Genomic DNA, 10,733 nt, shown 5'->3' with positions numbered 1-10,733 from the left:
AACATTGAAATCCAATATAAAACGCATACCATTACGTAATGAGCTTGACAATGTACCCCACCCATTAGCACGTTTGGTCACAAAATTATGAAGACCCATCCACCCCCTGGAGCGTTACATGATTTATGAACAGCTAGCTCCATGGTTGTTAATCATACCGGATTGTTCAAAACTACGTGGGTTTATATGAAGGTACCGATACAATTTCTTGTCAAATTTGGTCAGAATTTTGATGGTGAAGTGTGCTGGCCTTCTCGTACTTAAAACTCTAATTTTACAGAGTTTCAGACAAGTTCAAAATGTAAAGACTTTGCACAGAGGTTGTTGCGCCACCGCCGTGAAATTGCACAAATCTACTGGGTGACTTTGGCAAAGATTAAGTCAGGATGATTTATAATGACTCAACTATTATTTAGTTCAATGACTTAAAAGCCCTCATATCATTTTTTAAGAGACGTGAACTTACTAATTAAGTGAAGATTCGCAGCGCTTGAAAAATAGGCGTGTATGGAAGAGAAAAAGACGATAGCATGATCGTTCCGATGATGGTATTGATGGTTAGATTGTTTTAATTTTGGGGGGAGGGGGAGGGGGAGAGGGGAGGGGGAAGGGGGAAGGGGTTGAGGGGAGGGGGAATGGGGAGAGGGGAGGGGGAAGAGGGAGAGGGGAGGCGAGAGGGGAGGCGAAGGGGAGAGGGGAGGGGTGAGGGGAGGGGAAGGGGGAGAGAGGAGGGGGCAGCACCAACATAAATAATTCTTGAGCTTTAAAGTATGTCAACTTTCTTCAAAATTCACAGCCCCCCCCCCACCCAAATTAAGGCGATAACTGAAATAATAAGTTTCCTCCAAACATAAAAAAGGAAAACAAAAAAAAAATACCAAAAAACAATCTGCTCCTTGATGTTATTTGATGAAGAAGGAAATATATTGACACATATTTTTCGGTATAAATGGCACGCACCGTAGGGCCTCAATTTCCATACTACGCGTTGTCCTTGATTTCACTAAAGGTGCGCACACGGGTGTAAGCCTGTAAGCTGCGCCAAAAATTTCAATATTGCACGGACAGCTTTTCATTTTTCCTGAAAGCCTCCCATAGAGAATTGGCTTCTTGTTTAGGTCTTTATCCATTGTGCCTCCCGTCTTTGGGACCCCTGTTTTTGGGGCTCTCTCTGTCGAATCCTCGTGTCTGGGATCTCCATCTTGGTCTCCATACTAGGTTATAGGAATATATCCAGGGTCGGATTTACCAATAGGCTACATAGGCTATAGCCTAGGGCGCAACATTTTGAGGGGCGCAAAATTTTTGAGAATGTATTCAAAACCCTGGTAAAAATTGGAGATAAGAGCTGCGTTTCAAAATACCATAGGAATTCTTATAGCCGGCTAAAGAAGGCAACAGAAAATCATATATCTGGCTGTAGGATGCGGAGAAAATCATACGGCCGGGCTATACGAAGCGATAAAAAAATATACAGGCGGGCTATAGTTCCTATAGTCGGGCTTAAATCACTTAATCGCCTGGCTGTTGCTTTTTCGCCATCGATTATAAAAGGCTATAAGAAATTGTGTAGAAATTCGTGTGCTTTGTAAATCCTTAAGTTTGTACGGAATCACCTTAATATTCACAAAACACACATTATATTTTCCTTTACTACATATTTTTTTTCATCAATTAAAATGAGAATAATCCATACAGAGTGTGCAAACATTTCAAAGTTATGAGTTGGAAAACGTTGACTCCACGAGCTTAAATATTAGAGCCTAACACAAATCGAAGCGGCGGCGCACTGGCGCCTTCAAACCTAACAGGGATACTTCACGTATTGCGCAATGCGTGAAGTGCGCCGCGCCGCGCCGCGCCGCAGCGTACCACGGCGCTTGAAGCAACTATTTCACACCAGAGGTATTGAACAGTGTCATACAAAATTGCAGGCGCTCCAACATGTTAGGAATGGCAGGCATACTTCAAAAGTACGGAGCTTTCCTCGCAAAATAAATCAAGATACTACGGCCCAAAAAAAGAGCGGTAGTCCAAAAACTCACTAAGTCCTAGCATCCGTAATTAGTAACGTTTAGCATACACTTTATCGCCAGACTGTTGCTTAGTCGCCATCGACTATAAAAGGCTATAAGAAATCGTGTTGCCGGCTATAGAAGCTATTGGAAATCTTACAGCCGGCCGTAAGTCTATGGTATTTTGGGACACAGATTCTACAAATTGTGGTTGACAAAGGTGTTTTTTTAAAGGTGAATTTGAACATTTTCCGGACTCCTAACATCCTTCTTCTGATCTGGAGGGGAGGGGCGTCTGGGGGACCACCCCCCCGCCCCCCACGAGAGCGCCTACTTTTAGGGGCGCCACCCTAGGTTTAGCCTAGGGCGCTAAAAATGTAAATCCGGCCCTGAATATATCAGCTGATGAGTTAACAGTCCTCATGCCGAGGGGCATTTTTCGTGTGTCCTTTTTTCGTGCTAGTAATCATTTTCCATGGTGCTTTCCAATTCCTCTTAGAACTCCAACTCCTTTTTCCTCCTCCCTTCTCCGCCTTCTCCTCCATCTTCTCTCGAGATATTCCTGCTCCCTCTAAGCACCAGGTCAAAAGCTTCTTTTCTTCTTCCCAGCCAACCTGATGAACAACATAGAGAATGCAGGGGGTAAATTAAACCTGTTTAAATCGAAAGGAACTATGTGCGTTGAGACATGGGCCATGATATCTACAAGAGTACACGAAAACCTTTCAGATCAAACTGTATCCATACCATAAGCTCCGAGACCTCCTAAATTTGCGTATCTGATAACAACGCTTAGTTCCAGTGTTCTACCGCGCCAATTTTCATAATTTTTGCGGTATTTGTTAGGCAATTGTCTCAAAATGAGCCCGCTGTATTCAATTTTGAAAATATGACCCAAGTTTTTTTTATAATACGTAATAATGTTGCGAATTTTCCCATTTAAACAATGTAAATTTTTATTTTTTGTCACAGTTCGTTCGGGCGTTTTACTGGGCCGATTGCCATGATATTTGCGGTCATTGACAAGTGATTGTCCCTAGATGAGCCCGCTGTAATCAGATTTTGGAAATAGTACCCATGCTTTTTTATACGATAGTAGATCAGGGAGCTGAAAAAGGGGGGCAAAATTTGAAATTTAGCGGAAAATTGATCAAGGCGGGAAATGTTGAATCTATGGTCTGTAAGTGGGGTATAGGTAAAGTAAGTGAATCGAAGGGACGCTCCTTCGCTACAGACTTTATGGACGTATTTCTGTCAAACGGAACTATGTGCATTACGACGTGAGCCCTGTTATGCGTATATTCCTATGAGTCTCAGGGCTCATGTCTAAATGCACGTAGTTCCGTTTGACAGAATTACGTCCATATATCTAAAAGCGACGAAACGCTCCGTTCCGATCGTTCCGTTTCCAGTGGCGTGGCGTGCTTCGCGATATATCGATTGTTATGCCATTTAAACCCATGGTAAACAATCGATTATAATGGTGATCGCTGCGAACACCCTGTTTATCGACCCTTTTCCATTAGTTTAAATGGCATAACAATCGCAAAGCACGCCACGCCACTGTCCGTTTCGTGTAAGTCTTGGCGTGAAGTTTGAAGTAAATGACGATTTTTTTCCTGCGATTCTTATTGGTCCAATCGTTCCCGGGCATAAGGAGCTTGGACAAATGAGAGCCCGGTATGAAAATCTTTCCTTTTTTTGGGTCGTTCTTTTGTCGAAGCGGGCCTAAGAGAAGTGCGAAGCGCCCTCTGGAGGTTGGGCCGCGTGGTGGCCATGAGGCACAGCCCTTAGTACACGTATAAGCTGTTTGCTCGGAAATTCGCGAGAAAGATAACACATATCCTAAATAAGGAACCACTTGAATCTCGAATCTCATGTTGATAGCTGCAAAAGATCGGCAGCTATGATTGTTTGTTGCTTGAAATTTGACCTATCAGTGCATTTCCGAACAAACCGCGCAGGCGCATACCATGCCTTTGCTCGGACACTCTGTTCACAGTGCGATTCATGAATGGTTTACGTTTTACCGTACTGTTTAACACACAGGAATAATTTTCAAGGGGAGGTGGGAGGTGAAACATCCATTAATGAACTGCTTATGAATGACACCCACTTTACGGCTCTGCGTTTACCGTTTATCGAACAGCTAACACTAAAAATTAGTGCATCTAGCCTTTTTTGGAAGTTCAGAGCCACAGGACTGATACCTTTGATAGAGGTGTCGTCAGCTAAGTTGACGGTTGTTTACTTTTGGTTTTCAAGCGCCAACTACGAATTTGGGCCTCTGAACAAAGCGGCGTTCGCTACTATCCACACTGAAAACATCAGTCTCATGATCGTATCGTAAAAAAACTACTTTTATTAGTTATGATGATTTGCGACTTTTTTGTAGTTGTGATTTCTGTGTGGCTAAAAATTAAAGTATTACAAGGTTTGAAAGTATTAAAAAACTTATCTAAGCGTGTGTTCTTGCTTCTGAGAGTCAGATGTTTTCATGTGGATAGTAGTGACGCGAAAACGCCTGCAAACCGAAAGTAAACAACCGTCAACTTAGCTGACGACACCTCTAGCATCAGTGACGGATCCAGCAAATTGGCAACATTGTTTTTTCTCCATTTATACCTATGGAAGTGTATCGATTCTTGAAGGAGCCAGGTGCTCCGACAAGAATCGATTATTTAACATGGGTTTAAACGGAGGAAACTCTATTTTGTCAAATTGTTGGATTCGCCCCTGAATAGCATGAAAGAAAAATTATTTATATTAACTCATATTGCATCTATTTAAGCTTCCCCCTCAAAAAAACACCCTATTTCTGAGAAAACAGCGTGTAATGTAACTTCAAATATTAATGATTGCAGACCAGAAATATATACTTCTATTTTGGATGGATTTCAGCCTACAGTGATATATTTGATAGGAAAAAACCATTTTAGAATTAGTTCCGACGACACACCGGAACTGGAGTATAAATGAAAAATTCAAATACGATTTTTCGACACCTGCTTTTTTCTCTTTACGCTGTTTGGTCGGGAAAGTCCTCACAAGCAATGTCCCAATGCACGTATTTCATTTTAATTTAATTATTTCCAACTATAAAAATAAGTCACGATAAGATATCGATCAAAATTTCGGCCTGTCGATGGCCGCAAAAATCATGAAAATCGGCCCGGTAGAACACTGGAACTAAACGTTACCAGATATGCAAAAGGAGGTCTCGGAGCTTATAATATGGATAGCCCGTAACTACGGTCTCCGACAGAGTATGGCCATTTCTGTTCCGGTTTTTCATTGGTCGCGAGCGAATAGGCTGACACGATGCTCTTAGGGCCGTAAATAAACAAACAAGATGGCCGTTATCAGCAAGCAAGATTGAGGTTATGCACATCTTACATCCTCCTGTGATAAAGGTGAAAGGCAATTTAACAATGTTTTCATGTGTTTTTCGTGTGCTATTCGTGGATATGCTCGTTTAAATTGTTACTGCCGCATAATTGAAATTTTTGTCAAATTTAGCTTCTCATCGATGTTACGGTGAGCCGCCACCTTGTTTGTTTATTTACGGCCAGAGACAAGAGACCTTCCTCTAGTATCTTGGTCATGGTGGAAGCTTTTACTTTCGGGACTTCAGCATTCTACTGTTGACTTACCTACATGGTTGATGTTTAACAACGTGTTGGCAGTTTCGTTTCGCAAACAAGCCGAAAGTGGCCGAAGTTTAGGAAACTTGTTTAGCTCATGACGTCACCCGAAGCTCATCATCGACCATGTAGGTAAGTCAACAGCCGAAAATAGGGTGATGACTCCCTAATAATTGTCCATAAGGAATTGTTGAAACCCCAAAAGTAAAAGCTTCCACCTGTCGTTAGGAGGCCAGTGGAGGGTCTCTTGTCTCTGTTTACGGCCCTAAGAGCATCATGAAGCCTAAAAACTCGTTGACCAATCAAAAAGCGGAACAGTTTTCCTGTAGTAAAAAGATACGAATGGCCATACCTTTACGGTCTCCATGCCCGCAGTTTTCTTGGTGTGCTCGCAGTGTATAGAGCTTTAAAAAAGGAGTAACGCGAGCCGGAGCTTCATAATCTCTCCCGATCAGAAGTTATTGCTGCAGAGGTAGAGTCCACGCCAAATAAGCTCACGCACTTAGACTGCGACAAAAGATTGTCTGACGTCACTTTAGCATTGAAAGTAAATGCACTAATCAAGATGATGGATCTTCTATTCTTCTAATGCAGTCTAAAAGTGCTTTAACTTACTTGGCATATAGACTTTGTCGTCTTTGACCACCCCTTCAGTGTCATCTGCCTAAATATTCCTAAAGGTATCGAAATTGCATAAATGTATAAATAGGGATTCGGAATGACTTATTATCAATTAAAAACATTATATAAAAGGGGATGGCGTTATGTTAGCAAAGCCTTTTTTGCTTTCTGCGACATGCATCAGAAATTAAGTTTCAACCGTAGGCTCTTAACTTTAGGAAATACTATATGTATATGTATCTAGCATTTTAGTTTTCATACAGCAATACGAAACTGGCAGAACTTGTTCCCATCTTTTTCGCAGCAGGTAAAGCCGACCACATGGTTGCAATGGCCGCGTTTCGCCTTAGGTATATCGTTGAACCGGTTCATTGCGTCACGACATTTTTCCCATCCATGATGTTCGAGCTGACATGGATCGTTCTGGTAGTATTCCTGTAGTTCCTTCTTCACCCGCTCATATATCTGAAACCATAATGGTAAAAAGTCTTTCCAAATTTTTCCAGACATAAGTATGCGGTAGAATGTTCTAGTGACGTGATCAAAAACTTCAGAATAGGAAGGATATGAATGGTGTCATTTAGACTAACACTGGGACGAATTGACTGGGTTCAGCAGAAAGAAACGAATTGTGCGGATACTTTTATAAAACTGTTTAGGTATCTACAAACCAGTGGCGAGGCGTGCTTTGCGATATATCGATTTTCTGCTATTTAAACCTATGGTGAAGAATCGATTATTAAGGTGTTCGCTGCGAACACCCTGATTATCGATCCTTTTCCATAGGTTTAAATTACATAACAATCGATATATCGCACAGCACGCCACGCCACTGCACAAAGAACAACGCGAACGTCGTTTCTAAAATAAGCTGTTTTTTAAAAAATGCATGTATATATAAATTCTCGTATACATATATTCTCTCTTTGCTAAACCGTTTACAAAAGGTAGATATAGGTAGGCTTGACGAGTCAGGCAGGCAACGTCATAATAGCATGTTCTAAAAGTTCATACGGGTTGGCTAAAAAATACCTCGACAGAGGAGTGATGAAGTGATCACTTTTCTGTGTGCCACTGCTTCTTATTAAGGTGATTCGATGGACGCCATATTTTGTGTCAGAACGTCATGCGATATATCGCATCGATTGGTCCCATTTTTTCAGCTACTCGTCATCTTTCTCGAATTTTGAGGTAGCAATTCTGTTGCAGCTACTCGTCATCTTTCTCGAATTTTGAGATCGCAATTCTGTTGCCAAGACTAAGGAATTCACTTACCAATTTTGACAATCAAATTCAACGTATTAAGAGCGTGGTTTTTATAGAGGAAAAATATCGCATACGAGTGCAGTTTCGTTATCAATATCGAATGCAATATTTTTCCTCTAAAAAAACCACGCCCTTAATACGTTGAGTTTGTTTGTCAAAATTGGTTACTGAATTCTTTGGTCTCCGACAACAAAATTGCGATCTCAGAATCGAGAAGAATGCCAGTAGCTGAAAAAATGGAGCAAATCGATGCGATATATCGCATGTCGTTCTGACAAAAAATATGGCGTCCATCGAATCACCTGCTGGAAGTAGGGTAGAAGAACCGTTGTGCCGATTTGATCCATCTCTCTTTTTTTTCTTTAATTTTGAAGATATATTATACTAAAGTTAACTTTTCCCATCGTACCACCTTCAAAAATAAGGAAGACCACTTGTTAAATTGAAAAATTTCAAGGCAGAAATTATTTCTCAAAAAATTTTAATTTATCCTAGAATCCAGGAAATTATGCCCATCTTTATCACTATCTGTGATACAATCTGCAAGCAACTACCTATCTTTGGTCTTCTTGCCTCATCGTTAACGAAGGCCAAAAATATGCTGCAGACTGAAATTTTCGATTTTTCTTTCAGGAAATCTGATGTACATATTTAAGAGAACCATTTAGGCTATACCCAAAAAGCTCAAAAGTATACCGTAAACAATCGTTTCGAGATCACAACTTTTTTCAGGAATAAGTACGTGGTGGCTGGCGGCTAAAGAGAGCAAAGTTTGAATTTCTAAAAAGGTCGTAGGGCCTGTTGTGACTTATGCTCGTTCCAATCATGTCTATGCCATATTTGTGAAAATCGGATTCACAATACTTGTGAGAAAGTCTTTTATCCGAACTCACTACGTGAACTATATTGTCAAAAATTTTGACCTACGATCATATCACATTCTCCTTTTTAAGTTAAATAAATTACATGTATAATCGAGGAGGACTTTTTGAAAAATACAGTTTCGATCCTCTTCATTGACATTTGTTCTAATACCTTACCTCAGCCTCATTGGCATTAATTAATGTAGGAAAAATGCACAACACACACAAAACACAAAATAGTAATGGAAGTCGTACTGACATATTGTCTACCAACTGACTCTGCTATTCGATTCGCGAGCTCGAGGACTTATAAACCTACTTGTTTTTTCCTACAGAAACATGTTTCCCTCACCAATATACATCCAGAGAACGATCGGAAACCCTATAAAAAATCAGTTAATAAGTCATGCATTGGGATTGCATCCGAAATTAACAGGTGTTTTCAAATCACAATGAGTTAAGCGGAATATCAGCACGCAACAATTGATTATCCTTTTTTATGAGTATAACATCTATGACTCATTTCCATCGACGCACAATGAGTCAAAAAGTAGCTCCTCAAATCCCTCAATCGGAGTGATTGTAAGAGTCACGTAGAATCAGGAAAAGGGCCGTTTATAAAGTAAGTAACCCTCCAGATGGAAAGGAGGCCGATGAGAGCGGTACGCCATATTTTTTTTACATGTTAAAGGATAGGGACCCTTGTCACAAAAGCCTTAAAAGGGAGTCTAAAATGCCGGAAAAGTGCGTTGCGTAATTAACGAGCGCTTCCAAAAGAGAGTGTGGAGAATCAGAGGATCTGGGAATCGGGACGACGATACCTCTTTCTCGTATTTGTAAAGCGTAATATTTCGATGAGTTCAAATTATTTCCAGGCCTGGCCTAGATGACATACTGAGGTCAAAAGTTGTTCAAGTTGCATGCCAAAAAATGAGCTTAAGTTCATTATGTTGGATTATGCGCACGATTCAAAGCGTCTTGATGCGAGTTTGATGTGGCATAGTCTGACGTTTTTCGTGACTAAATTTTGGTTTTTTCGGCACTAAGGTCCATTTTTCCGTGGTCGTTCCCCATTTTTGACTTTGCGGAAAAACTACCTTCGTGTAACTAAGTAAAAGGAAACTAAAAAATTGTTTCTTTAAAATAACCCTGTTTTTGGAAAATGTTCAGTCAATGAGAGGGATGATCAATTTTTTTTTACAGGTATAGTTTTTTAAAGTTCAAGTCAAGATGTGAGGTAAAGTTCCAGAAAATAGACATTCTCAAATGAAGAAAAAGGGAAAGTTTTTTCATTCTTGCTCTTTAAAATATGCCCCAGTATCTTATTTACTTCAGCAGTAACAAACCTGGAGAACATTTACAATGCACACAAAATGCTAAATAATGGCGGCGATACTTCAATCATCACATATGGACCGCGTGTAACAGAAAGGAACCAAGCCACATCGGCTATTGCTAACTTGAACTGTTTACTAAATTTTTTCCGGGAGAACGTTTGTGCGGATTCTCTAGAAAATGTTGAAGAACTAGGGAGTCTGCCCCCTGGCCGCTACGCGGCCAACCCCCGGGGTGCTGCGCGTCCCCAAACGCCGCTTCGCAGCCAGCGAAAGCGCCCGTTGTCGGTTAATGAGGAAATAATTTCAATTGAATAACAAAACGGTGTTTCAAAGAAAAATTTTTCGCCAAACAATATTCTCAAGTACTTTATCCTTACTCTGAATTTTGATTCCTTTTCTGGAAGTCGACCTTGACAGGGCCACATATAAAAGTTGTCCATGACCAAACAAAGGCCTCTGATAGTAAAAGACCCACTCTATTAAAACTCTGACTTTTGAACTCCCCCTTCCTCACACCTGCTCATCGACCGTCTTACTTCCCTTCCTCACCCCGTCCATCGAGCGTCTTAAAAGTGATTTTATTAGAATTTTAAAGAATTTGCTTCGTACTCTAGAATAATTTCACTGAAATTTGCACGAAAATTCGCAGAATCGTTTTCATGTAAAAAATTAAATTGCCCAATAAAATTTGGCAATAGCTGATGTGGCTTGGTTCCTTTCTGTTTAACGCGGTCCATATTATCCTAGATCGGATTCAACTGTTCGGTTTAGCGACTCCAGGTGTATTTAAATTTTCAGGAAGAAGTTTTCGAGAGAAAATGTTCTGAGGAAAATTCTTTCACCATCAGGGTGGATTCAAGAGACTATTGTTGCAAGTACGCAAAAGAAGTTTAATTGCAACGGAATCGCTGTGTGGGTTGCCTTTTTTTGCATGTTTTCATCAATTCAGAACTCTCAGGTAATCAGATAATGCCATGCATCATGCTC

The 10,733-nt window shown here is 40.6% G+C and overlaps 1 protein-coding gene across 2 annotated transcripts; it reads right to left on the bottom strand.

The window, feature by feature from the left end:
• Positions 1-902: 902 nt before the first annotated feature.
• LOC109037531 (uncharacterized) lies at positions 903-8,744 on the bottom strand. Of its 2 annotated transcripts, XM_072300619.1 has the most exons (4): positions 8,587-8,744; positions 6,542-6,745; positions 2,416-2,629; positions 903-1,234 (listed from the first exon to the last, which is right to left on the bottom strand). In XM_072300619.1, exons 1-3 carry the CDS (start codon positions 8,668-8,670, stop codon positions 2,426-2,428), a joined length of 492 nt encoding a protein of 163 aa, XP_072156720.1. In that variant the 5' UTR covers positions 8,671-8,744; the 3' UTR covers positions 903-1,234; positions 2,416-2,425. The 2 variants fall into 2 exon arrangements, with proteins under 2 accessions (XP_072156720.1, XP_072156719.1); XM_072300618.1 differs by having other exon boundaries at positions 903-2,629.
• Positions 8,745-10,733: the final 1,989 nt, after the last annotated feature.

Source organism: Bemisia tabaci, chromosome 5 (genome assembly GCF_918797505.1).
Source record: "Bemisia tabaci chromosome 5, PGI_BMITA_v3".
In the NCBI taxonomy this organism is placed as follows: domain Eukaryota; kingdom Metazoa; phylum Arthropoda; class Insecta; order Hemiptera; family Aleyrodidae; genus Bemisia; species Bemisia tabaci.
The sequence above is the reverse complement of the archived record's forward strand: the minus strand, read 5'-3'. Positions and strand labels throughout refer to the sequence as shown.